We start from the raw sequence: 21200 nt of genomic DNA, 5'->3' as shown, positions 1-21200 counted from the left end.
GAGGACAAATAGCTCCACCACCTCTAGTTACCTTCTCTGGGGACTCTTTCTGGCCTGGAGACACAAGACCATTTTCATATGACAATGACTGAAGCCTTAGCTTTTAAGAAATCTGAATTGCAGAGAGCAAAACCAATTAAGGCCAAACGACTTGCCCTGGGCAGAAGCCTGAGAACTGGAGAAGAACTCTTAAGACTGTTGTCATCCTCAACCAAAATGTGCAGCAGTTTTCCATGTCACCAATTAGAAGGTGCCACCACTGTTAATTATCTCACTGGCATAAAAAAAAAAAAAAATCAGAACATGAAAAATCCCCAGATTTCTATCATGAATTCTTCGTGTTTCCTTTCCTGCTGCTAATACTTTTTGAGCTGTTGGAGTAAAGTTCTCTGTAGCACAACACATATTTCTTTTTTTATTCCTTTTCTGTTTCATCAGAAGATATAATTAGGAAAAACATTTTAAGAGTAAACTTAAGGTATGTTAATAATGTCATTGCCTGGAGCAAAGCCAATGTTTCAGGAGGACAGCAGAGATCTGAAGTTTACATCTTCTTGCTTACATACGAAAAGGTCTCAGACGAAAGATCTATTTATCCAGTGGATTGTTTCTCTTTAAGCAAAGAATAAAAAAGCAGAATGTTCTTCTTTATTTGTATTTGTCACTGCCAGTTTACAAAATAGTATGAAATTATTTTTCAAGTCAAAATCTGTCACTGATGTGGTCCCTGTCATATTTCTACTTTAAGAGGTGACGAAAAATGTTTATATCCACATCAAGCTGCTTGCTCAACTTTTCTGGTGTGGTTTATATTAAATACAGAAGAAGGCAGTAACTTAGTAATCCCTGAAAGCATCCTTGTGATGAGTCAGACCGAGCTGTTAGCAAAACTCAAGTCATTTGGTACCAGGTTTTAACTCCGTGTAGCAGCAGAGGTGCGAAAAAGACCAAGTGAATTTTAATACTTCTCTAATCAGAATGCTGCTACTTGAGCTTTGCACTTAGGCAGCACATGGAACATCACTGTGATAATTTTGACATTCCATTTCTCTTCATCAGTCTTGTCACTGTTCATTTTAACATGTATCAGCTTTATTCTTCATGTAAGAACAATGAAAATTGTTTTATGCTTAATAGCAAATGGATACATCTTCAAGTCCTCTGACCAATAACATTATACATTTATATGCCTGATATTCTGCACATATAATAATTACTACAAGGCTGATATTTAATTTACTTACTTAATTTCACTGTGAAGGCATGTTTGAAGCCGAGTTACTGAAGGATTCCTCCAAGGTAACCATTTAACAGCTAAGTAACCTTTAATTACTTGCCATAATGATACACATCTAAGACAGATTTTGTTATACTGTGACATCTGAGCACTTTAACCTAAAGGTAGTTATTAGCACTCCCATGCAAGATTCATTATGGATCATATTTCATTAATGGAGAGTATTGTGTTCTCATCTGATTAGGTACTTGCAAACATTTATTAATATATCTCTCTGAGTTTGACCATGTTGCAACTTGGAGGAATACATAGATTTTCATAAATCAGGAAGCATTTCTTAACTAAACTATATACAATTATACAGACAGTTCTTCTGGACCTAGCTGATATGAGATCTAAATAGGAAATTGCTTAGGGATGGACAGTGTGTACAGTTACGATTAGCAGTGCGATATTTGAAACTAAAATAATTAAGATGCAAATTAATGCTGCACTGCAAGAATCACTAGTTGTGATTTATATCACTACAGGTGAGAAGACAGTCCAGACTTGTAGATGACTGCAAACATACACAAATTAAAATAGATTAGATGACATAGCAACTCATCGCCAATTCTAACAGGCGTGAATTCATCATGATAACATTTATTTATTCTGCACAATACTTCTTTTTAGCTAAGTTTTCCAATGGTGACTGTTTTTTTCATCCAAATGTTTCTCACATTTTCTGACTCACTGAGCTACATAAAAAAATATTTTCAAAAACAAAGTTTTTTTCCGGGAAAAAAATAAAAATAACCATATGTGAATTGTCTACAGCAAGTAACACAGAAGCTGAAGAGAAAGAAAAAGCAGGCATTAACTAGTCTTTCCGTGAGTTCCCAAGAAATGTTGCAAAGTTACTCACCCTTTTCCAATGAAATGAGTTACTTAGGAAATAAACTAATTTACTCCAAGTCCACAGAGGCATGAACGAGTCAGAGGCATGTCTTTCATCTGAGTCAGGTCATGCTCATTATATTATTTTTCTTACATGAACGAGGGAGAGGTGAAGGAAGGAACAGAAGGGCACAGAACACTTCCCTCACAGGAATGGTGTTTGAGGGAAATGCAGAGATTCTATACGGCTCATGCTCAGGAGCTCCAAGAGAAGCCGGCACATTTCCAGACTTACCAAATGCCACAAACAGAAAACAAGTTGTTACAAGATATGTAAGCAGGAATTCAGCATGAATGGAAAAGTAAACAATTCTTTTTCTAAGGGACTTCCAGTGGATTTATTCTTAGATTTTGAGAACAGAAAGAGTTGCTGCAATCACTTAGTCTGATTTCCAGCATCACACAAGCCGTAGGCATATGGGACAAGCACAAATATTTAAAACACTGCCTGTTTCACAACTATTCTTAATCTCTCACAGCATTTCAGCAGTAAATTGATTAACTCTTCACAGCAGAAGATACATGAACTAATGTAAAAGGGAGATAATTATTTATGTCTATACACTGCTTTTGTATCTGTTATTTTTAGATAATTCTGTGCACAGTCCCATGTTCCTTCCCTGCACAAAACACAGTGTCTGTCTAAGCCATGACCTGTTCCTTAAACTATATTTTCTTCCTGCTCTGAGGTAGCGTTGCAGCAATCAAACATACATCACTGTACGTGGTGTCTGTACTCACAAGAGAACTGTTTTAAGTAGGATAAAGGATTTTTTTCTCTTATAAGACTTTCAAGATCTTGACATAACTGACTGTTAGTTTATTTGTGTAATCTTATGCCAGCAAAACATACAATGCAAAAAAGATGAAAGGCTGTATGTATACTGGCAAAGAAACATACTCTTTATACTTTGTAAGGGTATTTAGCAAAGTTACAAAGTGTACAGTGGGTAAATTCTTTCTGCTCTTGTTTTGCAGAGATCCTTCTTCTTCCAGCCATCTTCCCTCTGTGTCTGGCATATATGGGATTAATTCTTATTCACTTTCTTACATGATTCAGTAATTTTTTCCTTAGGAAGGAATGTACTAACTACTAGTCAAATAAGTACTGTTTTCTGACTGAGCTATGGAGTAGCAGAATTTTATGACTTAAATGAATTTAGATGGCAAGAAATTCAAGACAGTCCTTGTATAACAAGGTAGAGAAGAGACTCAGTTGTAAAATCTTTTAAAGGTAAGGAAGCATCTGGAAAGTATTGTGAAAGCTTTTTTTTTAATATCAACATGAGTCTGTAAATAAAAGTGAGGATGGTCGAGATAGCAGGAGAAGAACAATGATTTCCTGTTCCTCTAGGCAACTGCTGAAAATACCTGTGTCCTGCTGTTTACGCACAGAAATAGCAGCTTCACCTGTAGTTGCTTTGCTTTTTATTAAAAAAGAGGTAATATTTCATCATTGTGGAGAAGCCACTTCTGTCATGCCAACTGAAACTGCTGATGAAAGAAAGAGATGTCTCAGGGACTTGAAAGCACACCAAGGAGGCCTTCCATTGTAAAAAGTGACTTTTTATTTCCTGAATCTGTTTGAAAGCTTCTACATCCATGAGTGTTCTCGTTTTTCCTTTGGGGAAATTCCCCCTTTTCTGGGAATTCTGAATCAGTGAGAGACTTGTGGTCAGAAGCAACATCAGAAACAGGTTTTGAAGAGATCAGGCATGAACCTCTCCATCACTGCTGAGCAGGCTGTGCCATGGCCATACTCAGCCTCCCTGGCCCTTCCTTGGCCTAACTGCAGGCCAGTCACCATGGTAGTGTACAATTAAACTCATATAATGTGAACATGTAGAAACTATGAATATTAGGTTGGTCTGAAAGTGTGGGAAAAGGCAGTGCTTTCGGACTCACACGTCTCTGAGAGTTAAATATATCCCACAGACTTCAAAAATGCCTGAAAGGCACTCCACAGCATGCCAGCTATCATAAAATTTTAGGCAAAGACCAGTGAAATTAGTTCACAAATAAGACCTTCATTAGATTCTCGTGTCTGAGTATTTAATATAACTGGCTAGTCTGCTGTTCAGCATTTCACAGCACTGTGGTCTGTATGTGGAACATCACCCACAGCTAAAACCTGCTGCATCGTGACCTTGGCTGTTTAAAGATTATTTGACAAGATGTACTGAGCTACAAACATAATGCAGTCCCTTCCTTCAGTGGCAGAAATCACATTTATGATTCTTCTTCATAAGGTCAGCCCCTGTCAACTGGACCCTTGTGACAAGAATACCACAATGAATAATGCTGCTTTGATGCTCATCTATCCAAACCTGAACTCAGTAACTCCTTCTTTCAGTTTTGCTTCCTCCTGTGCCTCTAAATAAAGAAATAATTCTATTTATAAGTCATTTCCTCAATTAAGTCAGTCTATACTGTAAGCTGGCTTTCCACTGTTTTTATTACATTGGTTTCCCAACAGATGGTGGTTTGTTATTTTATTTTTTCTTCCCCACATTGGTCAAGAGATCAAAGGATTTGACCATACTTGTATTTTGTTTCAGGAGGTGTGTGGATGAAATTTTGCATATGTTGCATGACTGTGAAGTTGGGTTAATGTTTTCAATTGTTACTCTAACAAGACCCAAATGCTGAACTTCTGTGTTACTAGAAACATTATAGGCTCTGTTGATGAGCCAACATAATATTCCCACCCAGAAAATTGGATAGACATCTTAATATGATTGCCATACCTCTTAAAAGTGCAATCTATGTCTGTAATGAATTAGGAAAACTGTATCATCTCGTAAAGTAAGGTAACCATGTGTCAGTGGGAATATTTACATTACAGGAATAAATAATTCATCATAGCATCCTTTGACTGATAGGAGAAATAATGAACATCCAAATGCAAACAGTGGGTGTATTTTCAGCTCCTCTGGTAGTCATCGCTAAAATTAATTTCCTTAAAGTAGTCACAAAGTTCTGAGTAATCCTTCTAACAACGCTAGAAATTAGGGCATTTTTTCCCTGTGACTATGAAAAGTGCACCTCAGTTTTAGCTACCCCAGTATAAGTCATAGGGAACTCCACTGAAGACAATTCTAGAAAAAACACCCCGTACTTTAAAAGAACAAATTAAACCCAGATCCTAAGAGGGTCTTTAACTTGAATCACTCATTATCTGAGCATATCCAAAGTTACCCGTGGTTTTAAGACATGGACTCACAAAACAAGACATCACATGTGGTATCAGTGAAAGTCCACCCAGTGGTTCTGCATATGCACATGTGCACGCTCCACTCCGCAAATTTACTTCCATGGAGGTCTCTCTCTATCTCAGTCTTTTTTTCTCCCCTGCAGCAACATAAACAAAAGTTTTCCCACAGTACTGAGACTTATTTCTTTGAACCTAATGAATATGTTGACTGGCTTTGGTTTCTTATTCATGGAAGCCATTCAGCTGTGGCACACTGTGTACAGCTCTCCACTGTAATCAACCAGCACTGCTCAGCCACCAAGGACGAAAGCCATGTACGGTGAGGGAACAATGGTCTCCTCAGTTATCTCACTGGAAGCTTTCCACTGCAGAGATTCCTCTCATTAGGCTGCTGGGAGTACGAATTTCAGTTTGAATAGTTTTTCAAATTATTACTCACACTGGACCCTTTCTGCATTGGGAAAACCTAAAAAAAAAACCATTCTATGTTATCAATTACTTTGTTAGAGTTGTTTTTTTCCAACAGTTCAGGACAAGATGCAGTATCTTGCCAGTTCTAAGCTTCTTTTTGTGCCACTGCATACCTGTAGAGATCAGACCAGATCCGCAGAAACACCAACACTGTCTCCAGACCATATCCTTACTAGTTCTCCCTCATCTCAGATTTCTACTTGTTTCAATTAAAACCAAACTCTAGAATGCTGGAACATCACCTGCAGAGGGACTTCCACTTACATTTTCCTTAAAAATCTGTATAAAGTAATATTAAATTAATATTGTTCTGGAGTTCTTTTTTTTCAGTTTTGTTTGGTTTGGCTTGGTTTCTTAGGAATAAACTGGGAGGTCTGCCATAGCAATTTGGACATATTTATCAAGTCCTAAACAAAAGTTAGTTGCTGAATAGCTGAAATGATCAGACTTGAATAGTGATTAGAGTTTCATTAGTGGTTTCTGCTGTGCAACAAATGGCCCTTGCAGTTGTAAATTCCATGTCTTTGTTCTGTTTCTCATCATATCTTATACCTCTTCTCAGTATGACTTACTAAAGAACCATGCTTTCATTTTACCCTCAGTCAAACAGTCTGAGGAATAAAGGTGAAGAAATAAAATAGCCACCACACTGTTCTCACTTGTGTTAGTTTAAAACTTGATTTCATTTCCTGCATGTAAATGTTCAACCTGTAAATCTCAGGGTGAGACGCAGACATAATTACTGACTTTGTCACTTTAGACATAAATATATTCCAAATTACTTAGGTGTAATTATGAAATATGCAAGGGCAGGACTGGATGCATTAAATGACAGCTGAAAACCTACAATGTTCATATTTCCTGTCAGTGATTACAGCATGACCCCTTCACTAAATACTTACTTCTAAAAATGGTATTTGTACCGCATGTGAATTTTAAGATACTGAGCCACATCCTTTGCATACTTATGATTTGGAATATCCCTATTCTTACAAATACACTTTTAAATAGAAAAATGAAGGGTCAAAAGGATCAGCTAGTTGTCAAGCATTCAGCTGTCAAAAAGGCACATCCTCCTTAATTGAATATACCAGGATAAAAAACAGTGACTACATATTTAATTTATCATATTTTCATTGTGTTTTACATTAACATTTTAGTATGGATTATCATTTTATTAGGAAATAGATTCTTATCTTGACAAAATAAGATACTTGGGGGAAAAAAAATTCAAAATTTTTGGTTTTAGTGTTCCACTTTGCTGAGGATGAAATATGCACTGCAGCTGCGTAGACTTTCCCAACAGTGAGGGGTAGGAAAGATGTCAGCCATTGCTACCACGTGTGCTATTCAGTTGAGAGAAGTTTACTTCATAAATTAAACTATTCCGACAGCTAAATTATCGCATAAAGCCTAATAGTCCTACTTTAAAGGATCTGCTCTGGATATAAATGTTTATTGGAAATATATTTTGCTTGGGGATGACAGGATGAAGTTTTGAAAAATCTGAGTTTTCCTGGTTTAATTTCTCTTTTAGCAAAGCAAGTGTTCAAAATACAGCCAAAGTCAAAGGAGATCTGCAGTGTATTCAAAGACAGGCCTTCATAAATAATAGCATTTAACCATGAACCTGATTAATATTTGTTTACAAAGGGGTTTATGGAGTTTTTCAAAAAGTCTTTTAAATGGGAATCGAGTTACTTCTTTACAGTGACCTCCTACTTCCGTAACTTTATCACATGATAATGCAATGTAACAAGAAGTGCCATTCTGGGATGTAGCACTCAGCCTGTAAAAAATGTGCAGTCTGCATGATGGTGCTTAAAAACATGGAGAGCTTCCAGCAACACATCCTGGTTTCCTTACTGAAATATTTGTCAGACCTTACCAGAACTACTGATTCACTTAGATTGTCATATGAGAAAGGACTGTCATGTTCTCTGCCCTTTTCCTCTTGTAAATGTTAAATTTGGTCATTGAAAAGTTAACACATCACATCCCTTCCCAAACAATGCCATAACGAATTATGACTTGGAAAAAAAAATTATATGCTATATATAGCTACATATAACTGTATATAAAACTATATACTTAGAATAGGCTAGGAGGGTGATAGCTATGACAAGATTTATTCTTTTTTAACAAGTGGAGGTAAACTGTACATGTGTGAAGAGCCTGATTTTTTATGAAGCACTTTCACACAGGGCAGCCTAAGGGACTGGAAATCAATGTCATGTGGAGCAGCAGAAGTGATGGTTTACAGTCTCATCACCTCCAGAGGAATCCAGCCCCTTTGTTTTGTGATTTTGGATGCTAATGCTGTGAGGTGCCTGGACAGATGTGTGCCTAGCACTGATTATCCTGTTTCCTGCCATTCTCCACAGACAAGAATACCAGTACAAATAAAATGTTCTAGTGCCTGAGATTTCCCTCTATGGCAGAAATCTCTTCTCAGCTTTTTACAACACATCAGTCTTTAAAGATCTAAGAAGTATTTTCTTTTTCTCTGTGGTAAAACTACTCATGCAATGGAAAGAAGTGCTCTAAAAGCCACTTACACTGTGTCTTCTGTCTCTTCAGTTTTGTTTTCCTGTACTATAGTAACAGGATATCTGGAAGTTTGAAACGTTAAGGCACCTGTGAACCAAAGAAGTCTATTGCAGTCTGTAAACCAGAACATCTTTTAATGGAATTTCTCTGTAATTATAGTGATGCTTAGAATGAGTACGTCACACATAACAGTTCAAACTCAAATGAGAATAATCCTTTAACAGTATCCTTTTCCTTCATACTTTCTCTATATAAGCATATAAATACCATATAAAGCTATAGTTAATTAGATGGAAAGAAAACTAGCCTCAGGTGATTTTTAACTTAAAAAACCATTTGCTCTAATGTTTCACTTAAAAACCACAGCTCAGAATCTTGACTGACGTAAACTGACACAGGTCTGCTGTCTTCAATGGAATTAGGCTAATTTATGACACATCTACTACTACTGAAATCAATGTTTCATTCTGATTTTTTGCATTAGATCAACACACTATGTTTAGTACCAGCAGTAGCATTGATCCTTCAATTAGTGTGTTTTCTTCAAAGCCATTCTTTCAGGGAAAAAATGCTCTTCCATTGATACTATATATACAATATATACAGACAGACAAACTGATAGATGCATAAATGTGTCAGAACAAGATGTCCATTACTTAGGAAATGCACTCTGGACCTCTTTCTAATATGAAGAAAAGAAGGGATAAAAAAGAGTGGAAAGTATATTTCAGCAAAATTTTATGAGTCGAACCAAAGATTTTTAAAATACACAGAGTCCGGAAAAAGTAAATATGTTACAGGTGGTAGCATTATATAAATTCATATGCAATAACTTAATGTTTTATGTACATCATAAATCTATACTGAATTTAAACCTTCTTTATTGATTCAGAAATAACCTGCAAGTAAAGTAATCCCAGATCTTTTAAGTTCATGCAGTTAAAAATGAGTTTTAATCTGTTGGACAATGACAAGAAATTTGGAATTAGGAGACAATAAAAGAAGCTGGTTTAGTTCTTCAGACAGCACTTAGTGATTTACCTCTTCTGAAGAAACCCTAATGTATTCCTGCTGAGGATCTGGCAAACAATTTTGTAAAGCTCTTGCAATGCCTGTCTGAGCATTAAAAAAAAAAAAAAAAGTACTATAGGGCATTCTGTACACCTCCACCTGTATGTAAGGGTTAAGTAAATGGAAAATCCTGTTCTTACTGAAACAGGACTGTTCCCTGCTGGTTCACTCAAACTACCCCAAAGGGAGCCCCGGGGAAAGGGAGCAGGGCTCCTTCCCCCTGCTCAGGCATGCATAGGCAGGTGTATTCTGCATCCTGTTGTGATTTTCTAGGGGGTTTAATGCACCTCTGTGTCTCCCTGCAGTTGGATTTGTTCCTTTCCAGCACAGATCTGACTTGTTTAATTTTGCAACCGTTAAGTACAACACTCCTCCACATCCAGCCCTGTTTCCTCAGAAGTCAGTGGGTGCAAAACACAGCTTTACTAATCACTTTCTTGCTTTGTCTGGTAATTGGTTTCTTGTATTATATTGCATTATAAGGACAGAATGCCACATATTGCCTAACGCCAGATCCCTGAAGGTTGTGTAGGTGTCTGCGTTAGGTCATCTCCCCTAAACTCATGCACATAAAATGGATGATATCAGGCTTTACATTTGGCTGCCCTCAGGTATTTTCTGCATATCCACACACTACGTTCTCTCTAAATATGTTCTTTCCTGCTTCCTCATGGCTTACGTGCTTAAAGCCTATTGAAACATTAACTTTATTCTTCCCTCTAAATACTGTGGTTATTCAGCTTACACATCTGGAATGGATTTAAGCAAAGATTAGTCTGCTTTACTCCTCAGACTGCGGTGTAATTCACAACATATTAGGTTGTATACATTTGTGCACATCATTTTTAATCAGATGCACAGCATGCCGTTCATATCCTTTTAGCTTTTTATTATTACTTCTGATACTGTACTTCATCAGACTCAATTAAACCTGTCTAGTTCTATCATCAGAAATAATTTTCTTCAGGTATGGAATGGGGCTGTGATATGCTGCTTCATATCAAAGACATATTCAACAGATATAACAATTCATATTCCCATTACTTTATGACAGTCACACAAAGTAATTTATTTCCTTTCTTCAGTCACAAAAATTGTACCATGTTCCAGCCTCCTGCAGCCTACTCCAATTGCTTCCAGAGTCTCCTCTATCACTTGTCACTCTTTTCTTTAAATTTTACTTCTCCACCCTCTCCAGTTTGGCACAAACTGATTTCCTCTTTGGATTCAGGCAGGTGGGTTACATTCAGAGCTCAGATAAACAAGCAGTCATACTAGAGAGTAGGTACATTCCCCGACTATTCCCCTAATCAATTCACATTCACCTTTGTAAGTGCTTGAAAAATAAATAAGCAGATGGTGAAACCAGTTAATTTTCCACAAGTGTTGTGGCAGAAATGAAATCTTCAGGAAGTACTTTTTAGATGGCAATTTTTAACTCATAATCAACTGTTCGTCTCTACTTATACTATTACCTTCTTTAGTATGCTAGGGAGGTATAAACTCTACATGATACGGAAGCAATGGCCCTTTGACACGTCCAGTGCTGCTGTCTGACATGGGAACATAAACCATCTGGCTCTCACAGATGCAGTGTGCAGGGGTGCAGAGGTTACGATTGTATCCCCCTCATTCATGATGTCTCTAATAGCTGCTGTCAATCAAGCACCCTCCTCTTCCTCATCTCCCACGGAAGAAGCACATTTGAAATTCCTGGCTAGGTAGTATGGGAGAAGAAGGAGCAGACTCTAGATGACAGAAAGAACAGATTATTTTTCCCTGCAGATCTACTAAATTCATTTATTCATCTGATTTTCACCCTTTCAAGGGACAGAACCCAGGCTGACTGTTAGATTTGTCATAGCCCAAGAGGTGGGTACACTGCATCCTGTCTGCCTCACTTTCTCTCCACATGGGCATACCTGACCTGAGAAAGAAGTAAACCCTCCTGCACAACTATTCAGAGGACACAGAAACTCGTGCCACCGGAAGGACAGGTGAAGATGATTTCACTCATATTTTAAGCATGAAAAAGAAAACAAAAACCAATGGTATCCAAAGCAATTCAGATAAACACACTCCTGATTTCCCTCATTTGCGAAGATGAAACCGAGGGTCATGAGAATGATTCAGGTTAAAGGAGACTTACAAACTTACTGCATAAATGAAAAAAAAACCAAAAAATGAAAAAACAAACCAAACCTTCCCCGCCCCCAAAAAAAAAAAAAAAAAAAAATTTTCTTTATAATTAGGGGCTGCTAAAAGAAAGCTAAAACAAGACTCCTCTTTCACTCCAGGGCCAAACACATCACTGATTCAAGACTTTAAAAACCCAGAATGTTAAACCAAGGTTAGATCTGGCCTCTCATCTCTGATCATCCTTTCTATAAATCCTTGATAAAGTGTGTGTTAGTTTTATGGTACAGCAATAAAACAGCCAAATGTAGAAGTAAATGACCTCATACGAGCTATCTCTGTGCAGATAGATTCCCTTGGCAGATAGCCAAGGATTGATTGACACACATCTTACGGAACTAGAGTTAATTAATATGACTACCAATTCCCAAATGGATCTCAGGAAGCAGAGAATCTGTTTAATGCAGTAAGCAATGACATACTGTGTGTGGTCAAGAGACAATCACTAATTGCCAAGAATGCATTGTAATAAAGCATTAAAGAATATGAACAAAACCCTTTCTGCTCTGTAGCTCCCTTATCCCTTCACAACCTTGTTTTTAAGGCATGTTAAAGATTTATGTTTAAAATATCAAAAGACATTTTCGTAGGGAAAAATAGTTCCCAGACTATGAAGTCAGCACTCAAAGGCTCTGTTAATTTTTCTATGAGAAGAAATAGTCATCATTCATTCAACAATAATGTCTTTATTTTCAAGGAAATCTGCAAACCTGAATTGCAAAAGCATAAGGTAACTTGAAAGAGCTGGTTTTTTTTGAAGATTACAGAAGCTACAAGTGAGACAATTATGGATTAACTACTAAAACACATCCGCAAATGCTGAAAGCACATCAGAAGTCTGACTGCTAAACTGAAACAGTCCATTGAGCAATACTCATGTAAGCCAGACAGCAAACACAGTAAAAGAGACTAATTTATATTACATACTCAACAGAAAAATAAGAGATAGGCTGCTCTGGAGAGAAAAAGTATTGAAGGGCAACACAGAGACATTCCAGTCAAATCTTCAGCCAAGAAAACCAGCCTAGTCCCATTGCTTCCTTTGAGTGATTCTGCTTTTTACCAGGGAAGATCCCGCTTATTTAGTTACGATGACCACTGAGAAAATGGTACAAGAGCTACTGCAAGAATTCTGTAATTCTAAGCAAAAATCAGCAAGAGATTAAAGAAATGGGCAAAAAGAGAGTGATTTATTTTTCACAAAATAAACTAAGGAATCCAAACCTAGGTGACATACAAAAACTGCCAGTATGTTAGGACAAACCTGAGAAGGGGGATTTATGAAGATGTGACACTATTTTAATTCTCAGCTGGGAGAAAGCTGAGGTGGTGTCAAACTGTACTGACTGGGAGGAAAACAAAAACAGTGCTGGGCCCAGAATAAACACAGTGGCTGAACTACCCCTCTTATACTCACTATTTGTCTCAATTACAAAAAACTAGTGCTTTTTAACCTCACGAGCCAGGTAGAATGGGCTTACTTATACTTATTTAAGCCCCTAGGGGAAGAGATGCTGTGCACAGCAGAAAAGTTAGAGATATTGCTGTGATTTATCAATCAGCACGTCAGCACCTGATTCAGGAGCAGGTCTTACCAGATCTGCTTCCCAAGCCACAGAAACTAGTGAGAATGCATTTTGGCAGGAAGAGATCATGGCTAAACACCAATAAAGATTAAAAAGAGAAAAAAGAAAAATATTGTTTTAAGATAGTTTACCTCAGGATGGCTTCCAACTTCAATATAGGTGCAGACTGGATGAAAAGCCCCTGTTCCACAAGCGTACAGGTGGGTTTGGTTGTAAGCCTTAAGCACCTTGATGAAATTAGCACATTCTCTCTGCAAAGAAAAGAAGAAGAAAAAAATATTCATAGAGTTAATTCAGTGATTCTGAGCTCTTCTGTCTTAGAGATATATGGCTGAATGAACAGATTTGTAAAGTGATCATTTCATGCTGTTCATAAGATTGTTTACTGCTAAGCATTTAATAAATAGCCTGATTTAATTTCTCATTTAAATATCTTTGGTTGCTATTTATAAAAGCATCCAACCCCAAAGAAAAGATTACAGAAAAAAAATCTTAGTTTTTGTTTCAGACATGCTTCATCTTTGTAATTTATGCTATTGCTGTGTTTGTAAGACAAAACCCATTTATAGAAATGTGTCAGAACAAAATAATGAAGAAAAATGGACCAACTGCTTGCTTGTAATCAATTAAGTAACAATTAGAAGACAAATGGGCCAGATGGAAGGAGTTGATGAAAACCAAGTCATTGATATAGCATTTTTAACAATCATATGAACGCTGCCTCACCCCCACTGCCTGTACCTACAGGCCAGTTTTACACATATGAATACATATGTTAAACTTCCATACAGTCATTTACAACCCCTAGAATACAAGCTTTCAAGACTTGGACTTTGTATTTTCTTCCTATGTAAATTATCCATCATGAGTTATTTTAGTTCTCAGCAAATAAAATCTTAATAGCATCACTAAAAGTCCCTAGTACAAACATTATCTGTTACCTGTTAACAAAACTGTCATTATTAATGCCTAAAGTTATTAAAATGGATAGTTGTCAGGATGACAACTTTTTTCCATTTGTTTAACATTTTTATTTCAATCTGGTCTAATATAGAAAAGAAATATGTCAATGCCTTCAAGTCGGTCTGCTGACACAATTGAAAAAAATGGACTTCAAACAGAAGGAAAATGAGAACAATGAAATTAAGTATTTCTGGTAAAGTCTGTGAGGAAGATGAGGAAAAATTTTCTCTGTGTATTTGATGACTTTTGATACACTGCTCAACTCTACCTTTCCAAGTAGACGAGGGCCCACGGAAACACCACCTGAGCTACTGCACCCACAGAAATCTCCTTGACTGGCATCCTCCCTCTCTGTAACTCACTTGCTAATTAAACCAGATACTCCAAACACAAAATAAAGGCTCTGCCAGGAAAATGCATGTGCAGTTTGAGGCATGCCTTAGGCCTCCACAGGGAGAAGCAATGAACTTACACAGATGAAACACTGATTCCCTGCCTAACACAAAGGACTGGCATGGAATGGCATTGCTCTTACAATTTTATTGTATATTTGCCTAACAGATAATGGCAATGTATTAAAAAGAGCACTATGAAAAGCATCCACGATCTCACTGCAGACCTGACTTACTGCTGTTATCTTTTTAACTGAGATGGAAGAGAAAACATAGAGATAGTTAAGGTAATCCAACAGGAAATTGAAAGAAATAGAGATCAATGTTACTCTTAATTCTTTCCATTCTGACCTTTCTTAATGAAAATACACAGAATTTCTGGTCCATTCTTATTCTTCCCACACATAAGTATAAGCATGAGCATACATTTATTATATTTATGTTTATCCACTGACTGCTTTCCACTGTCATATGGTAGAGTCCTAAGCAAATACTGGGCATTAATCATAAAAAAATATGTTTCTATATTTTTATTAATGCTGTTATTCTTTGCTGTTTTAAGTAAAAGAAATATGGAAAACCCATGAAAATGTATTAAAAATTCAATACCTACAAGAGTAAAATGGGCAAATACCCTAAATTCATGTAACATTAACAAAATTGAAATAGATCCTTTCTTGAATTTTGACATTCTGTGTTTCAGATGGAGCATCTGACTTTGACTCCATATAATTTAAAACTGAGCAATGATGTGTGTGCATTATTAAATAAATCAGAAATTTCTCACTTAAGAGTTGTTTCTGGCCTGATATAAACACAACATTGTTTCTCTAGGACAGTGCTTTGCCTCATCAGTTTAATGCATCATGATATTAAAAATGTCTTTACGGTCTATTACTACCCTTTACTAAAGCTGTTAAAATTACCTGCCTGAAGAACATGAAGTGTTAGAGGCTGGTGGCCACAGACAAAATGCTGTGAGTAGATGGGCTGGACTTACAGCCAGTGTGAATAAATTGTGCTGATTTCAGAGGAATTATTCTGATTTACAGCAACACACCACCTGTGACTGTATATGCACTCAGAATCACATAATCACAGAATATTCTGAGTTGGAAGGGACCCACAAGGATCATCAAGTCCAGCCCCTCAGTGAATGGCCCACAAGGGGACTGAACACACAGCCTTGGAGTTATCCTCCAACCCACTGAGGCCATTCAGCTTATCTGTAACACACAGCAAGAAGGTATTAGATAACTAATGCTGTAAAGGTGGGATGGAAAAACCCTACTTAGATTAGGGGCAGCAGTCTTCTTTGATTTCTGCAGATGAAATTAAAAAAAGTTCTATCATCACCTTCACTGAATTATTCCAGATCAGCCTGTGGAAGAAGGTGGATTAACCCTACTGCAGCCATGTTTGAACATCCAGTGTTCAGGATTGACAGCAGTGTCAATGACTAAATACCAGCCCAGTGACTTCAAATTTACAACGTATTTCCAAAAGCAGATCTAGTTTATTCAACCTTCTTTTCAAGCTCTCCTAATTCCTGGTACAGGGTGTTTTCTACCTTAGATGTCTGAGAAATACACAACCTAGTTAAATAATGGGGAAGGTAAATACCTACAGCAATAAACCTTTGACTATGACAAATAAATTAATATAACATTTAAAGTTCCTAGTCCAGTTCAAACTGCTCTTGTAGCTCCCCTCTGTTTTATAGCTGCATAAAGGAACCATTAAGGTCTATTCAGTAAATTCTCATACACCTCTCTACCAGATTAGGTTTCTTTATATATTTTACATGGTAGTAAAAAAATAAATAAAGAGGGGTATTAAACTACAATAAATGACATCAAAGTAAAGTTACAGTTCTGATTTAAGCCCTTGTCAACTCAGGAAGTTCAAAGTGAAGTTTCTGCCCTGCCTGGGAGACGGTGCTATTCTCCCTGGAACAATAGCAAGAGGCACATTGATTTCCATCTCAGACTCCTTCCTTTGTCTAACTGTGCTCAAGCACAGCTGCACAGGTACACCATTATGTGTGGAAATGTCGTATCTGGTCCTTTGATATTCTGAACTTAGCAAGAGTTTGCTTTGGTGAATATTGGGTTTTCCTGGTTTATGTGACTCTGGGACAAAAAAAGCTTCTCACAAACCTGTAATAAACCAACTTTAACAGCTTTGAATGACTTGCAGAGACTCTAAATCTCAGCACATGAGTATGACAAAGAAGGTGTCAGGGAAAGTGTGTGTGCACTGAATTCAGTTTGGGTCTGCCACCTTGTGAGACTTGGGTGACTGACTCCCATTCCCATTCTCCCAGGACAACTTCAGTGGCATTCAGGCCCCATTGCTTGTGAAACCTGGCAGGCAGCTCTGCTGGTCTCGACACTGGGGCTACGTCAACTCAACCACAAAGCAGCTCCCCAGCCCCCTTGGCTGGAGGCCTGGAATGACTTGGGTGTCTCCAGCTGGGCTTGCCCCACTTGGCATCAGTGTCTCCCCCTGCCAGACCCCCAGGCTAGCGCTGTATTGTTGGTGTGGAGGTCTGAGCCAGCAGGACGAGGCATTTCACTGCATGACTGCAGAGTCTAAGGCACTGGAAGGGAGACAAAGGCAACAAAAGGCATGTAGTGTCTCACAAAATACAGCAGACAGGAGAAAGCACCCACCAGAGAAAGAGAAGCAACCTAGAGGCAGAAGTTGTAAGGAACAAATTCTCAGGGAAGTTCAACACTGTGCCTGCATGTGAGTCCAGCCACCCAGTGCTTTTGTATCCATTTTTATTTTCCCCAAGAAAGGGATGTTGTTCAAAGGAAATATATTCTGGATATATTCTGGACACATCCATACTCTTTGGATATTGCCCTTTGTCAAGTAAAACAGATGAAGAAAGAAAACCAGACTAAAAAAATTCTTTTCCATGTGGAAATAAGTTTTTTTCCAAACCCAAGACCAGAGTGTTGTGGGAGTTTAAATACTTTTAGCCTAATAATGTGAATACAAATTAATGCAAGGTTTGAAAAGTTCTCTGTAGGCAGGAAAGTATTACTTGGATGGGTTATGAAAATAAATGTTAAAGAAGAGGAGCACTGGGATCATCACAGTGAATTATTATAAAATCTTGCTCCTAATAATCTTGTTCATTATAGTGAGTAGCTTAATATTAGGAAACCTTTCTTGTCTATATGAAGCTAAACACTGGTTTATGCCCTAAAGCTTGAGTTTATATATACACATACATAGAGCAGAAAGCATGAGTGCTTGCATATGGCACAGAATGTTTGAAGTAGATATTCAAAGGGAAAATTAGGTACATCATGTGGGAGTTATTGCAGTCCTCAAAAATACCCATTCATTTATCTACCTACCCCAGGAATAATCTTCATTTATATTTCAATAAATGCTCCAAGGTTTCCACAAGAGCTGTAGGTTCTGGCTTTGGCCTTGTGCAGAAGCGCTGCTATCTTAAAATCCAAGAAACTAAATCCATCACATCTGAGACCTTCTAGCACAGCCTGCAAGGTCTTCCTCTCTTTTCTGACACAGAGAACTTCTTTAGACAGCTACTTTTTCAGGTATATGACTGGATCTGCTGGATCTGTGTCTGCAAACAGTTGTGATGGCATGATTGCCAATAACCTACAAAGGATGGCCAGAGATGGTGACGTGCAGTAGCTGAAGCAGTCACCACAAACCTCAGGCACAATCTAGTTTGTTTCTTTGTTTGAAGGAATGTGGACCATAACCTTCACCAAAGCCCAAGCAGCTCCCACAGGTTTCCTGGGGTTAGTTTGGTGCATAAGTGCACCAGGGTATCCAACTGAAGCCATTCTACCTTGAATCTGGGAGTTACAGGTACGTTTGGCCACCTGAGGGAGCGTGCCCCAGAAGTTCACTGGGGCATTCCTGAGTGAGAAAAAGGATTGAACTTCAGGTACCATAAACCTTTTTAAACTTTCTCTAGGCTAGACTGAGGAAGTTGTGGGGTTCAGATCCTCAGTTCCACACTGATGGTTTATTGAAATGAAAATGGCTAAAAGAGTTTGCATCATACTAAGGTAACACAGCCACAGCACTACCTCAGCTGCAAATTCTCCTGGGCTAAAGTCTTACCTGTAAAACAAGTAAAGAAATTATTAGACTGTCAATTACATTCAGAGTGTGAATTAAAGTCAAAGAGGTCCAGTGGGTCTGGACAGGTATGTGAACTCAAAATTTTGATTCCAAATTCTATAGCAGCTATAAGGGCAGAGGGTCTGTCTTGAAGAGGAGATAAAGTGTTAACTAGGTTTTCCAGAGAGGCATATGAAGATCAATGTATCTGACTTACAAACCAAACATGCAGATTTATTTTTAAGAGTTTTTTAATATTTATATATCGAGTTGATAGAAAGGCTTATGCAGAGAGAGATTAGCCTGAAAAAATAAATTACAAAGAAAATGTCTGCAACCAAAAGAATAGGAGCCAAATGCAGAAAGATTGAAAAACAAACAGTAAAGATATGTAACACTGATTAGGCTGTGTTATGCAGACTTTTCCCGGACAGTTACAAAAATAAAGTCCATCCATCTGTCAAAACATCTGCTCTGCGTATGAAAATTAAAACAGAATTTAGGTGGATTTTATGAGTTTCCAGTAATTATCTCTTCTCCAGAAGCCTGGAAGTTACGTCCTTCAATCTGGATTACTAATGCAGCACAGAGTTTTTAACGACATCTTTTTAAGTTGAAGGATAAGTCCCTGTGACTAACTAATATCCAGATTTTTCTCCTTACTTTAAGAAAGTGGTTTCATTTTTTTTAAACCAATAGTGATGTACATAATGCTTCTCAGATATTGCAGCAAATGCAAATGGCCAGATTATGCAGGGCAATAAGTAGAAGGCTAAATGATCCTTTATAGTATCATTAGTTTCAACAGTTTTCTGCTGATTTAATCCAGATAAGCATCAGACCCAGTAATACATTTTTCCTTTATATCAGTCTTCCCACATAGCCAAGTGATTAAAATATCGTAAGATTTTGTCTGAACTGGATGGACAAGAGGATTTTGAACTATCATCTAACAGCTGGACAAGCAAAATAAATATGTATTTTGTCTTAAATCAAAATGGATGGACAGCTTTCATATAAAGTCCCATGCATGAGGTTAATTATTATGTTTACTTTTTTCTTCCTTCTTCTGTCCCATTAGTTGAATTTTCAAGTGATGAGGTCAGGGCTATCCATGGAGAATAAGTAATCCCTGATATTACTGCTGTAATTCAAATTTATCACACTGCTGAAAGATATTCTGAACTTATCAGGGAGCTTTTTAACTTCTCTTTTGCTGGTGGGCTACTGCTGACTGCCATCACTTCAGTCAGTACTGGCAGATATCTTTTTCAGTATGGAGCAGTATTGTTTCAAGGACAATATTTCTGAAGTGTTAGTGCAATAAATATACGTGTGACTGCCATGTGCACAGATCATGGACTGATTCTCAGCTAGACCTGGGAAAGACTTCAACATGTCAGTAAGCATGGGTGAGGAGGCCTCTCAGGGTGAGCTCTGCATCATGTGTGCTTTCACAGCTCCTCTTGTTTGGGTGCTAGATTTTGTAAAACGCAGGACCATTATTTTAAAATTATTGCTGTGTCCCTCTTTTTATTACAGTAACATTTGGAATAATACTGGTCCAAGTGCACAGTTGGCTTAAACAGGCCCAGAATAAGCAGTGAAAAAAGCAAATTATTAGAGTCCTGTTAAAATGAAATGGTCTTTTAAATTTTTATTTTATTGGAGTAAGCTGGCTGGCAACAGTGCTGCAAAGCTATTGTGGTAATGCTGGCAAGAACAGGAAAGTCCCCAAGTGCTGGGAGCTGTGTGCAGGCCCTAATGGGTGGGGAAATCCTGCCTGGCACCTGTACTCCATGAGATAACCTTCCAAACCTTCCAGCTGAACCTGTATAGGCAGGTGCATGATTTTAGAGTGGGGGAGGACAGCTGGCATGAAAACATTTGAAAACTGTGATTTATGACTGTGTATCCCCTGCAGCTGGGATCAATACCATCATTTACATTCCCTTTTTGTCATTATTGTTCCTTGCAATTAGCAGGATCAATGTTTTATATTCCTACCCTCTGAAAAAGCTAGTCTGCAGTGCTGAGTGAAGCAAGTCGAGCAGTTGAAGTATTGGGGTCTGTGTTACAGAAAGGGGTCTCTATCTCTATTAACTTACTTCTGCATAGTTACATCCCCCATTTTTCAAAGCCTTACAAGCAGAGTGCCTTTCATCACACACACGCACACACACACACACACACACAACTCCAATACATACCGAGATTACACCTAATTTTTCAAAGCTGACAGATCCCTAGATCCCTTAATTCAGTGGCCCTTAATGCAGGGCTGTGATCTAGAGGATTTTTTATAGTATTGTGATTTGGGGGATCTGACTCCTCTGGAGATGTCATAAATGACTGTACTCATAGGCATAGCAACCACTGCCAGCACTGCACAGGAACCATTGATTAGTTTCATACCTAAATTTTCCTCTGCTGACAAGATATGCTCTGAGAAACTTCAGACT

The 21200-nt window shown here is 37.8% G+C and overlaps 1 protein-coding gene across 5 annotated transcripts in view; it reads right to left on the bottom strand.

Annotated features, from left to right (window-relative positions):
* The window catches only part of SEMA3A (semaphorin 3A), a 322842-nt gene that overhangs the window by 84862 nt on the left and 216780 nt on the right, over positions 1-21200 (bottom strand). For all 5 annotated transcript variants that reach the window (XM_038153363.1, XM_038153364.1, XM_038153362.1 and 2 more), the window contains one exon: positions 13396-13515. In XM_038153363.1, coding sequence (XP_038009291.1) covers positions 13396-13515 — 120 coding nt within the window. The remainder of the gene's footprint in view (positions 1-13395; positions 13516-21200) is intronic.

The sequence above is a fragment of the Motacilla alba genome, chromosome 1A (genome assembly GCF_015832195.1).
Source record: "Motacilla alba alba isolate MOTALB_02 chromosome 1A, Motacilla_alba_V1.0_pri, whole genome shotgun sequence".
Taxonomy (NCBI): Eukaryota; Metazoa; Chordata; class Aves; order Passeriformes; family Motacillidae; genus Motacilla; species Motacilla alba.
The sequence above is the reverse complement of the archived record's forward strand: the minus strand, read 5'-3'. Positions and strand labels throughout refer to the sequence as shown.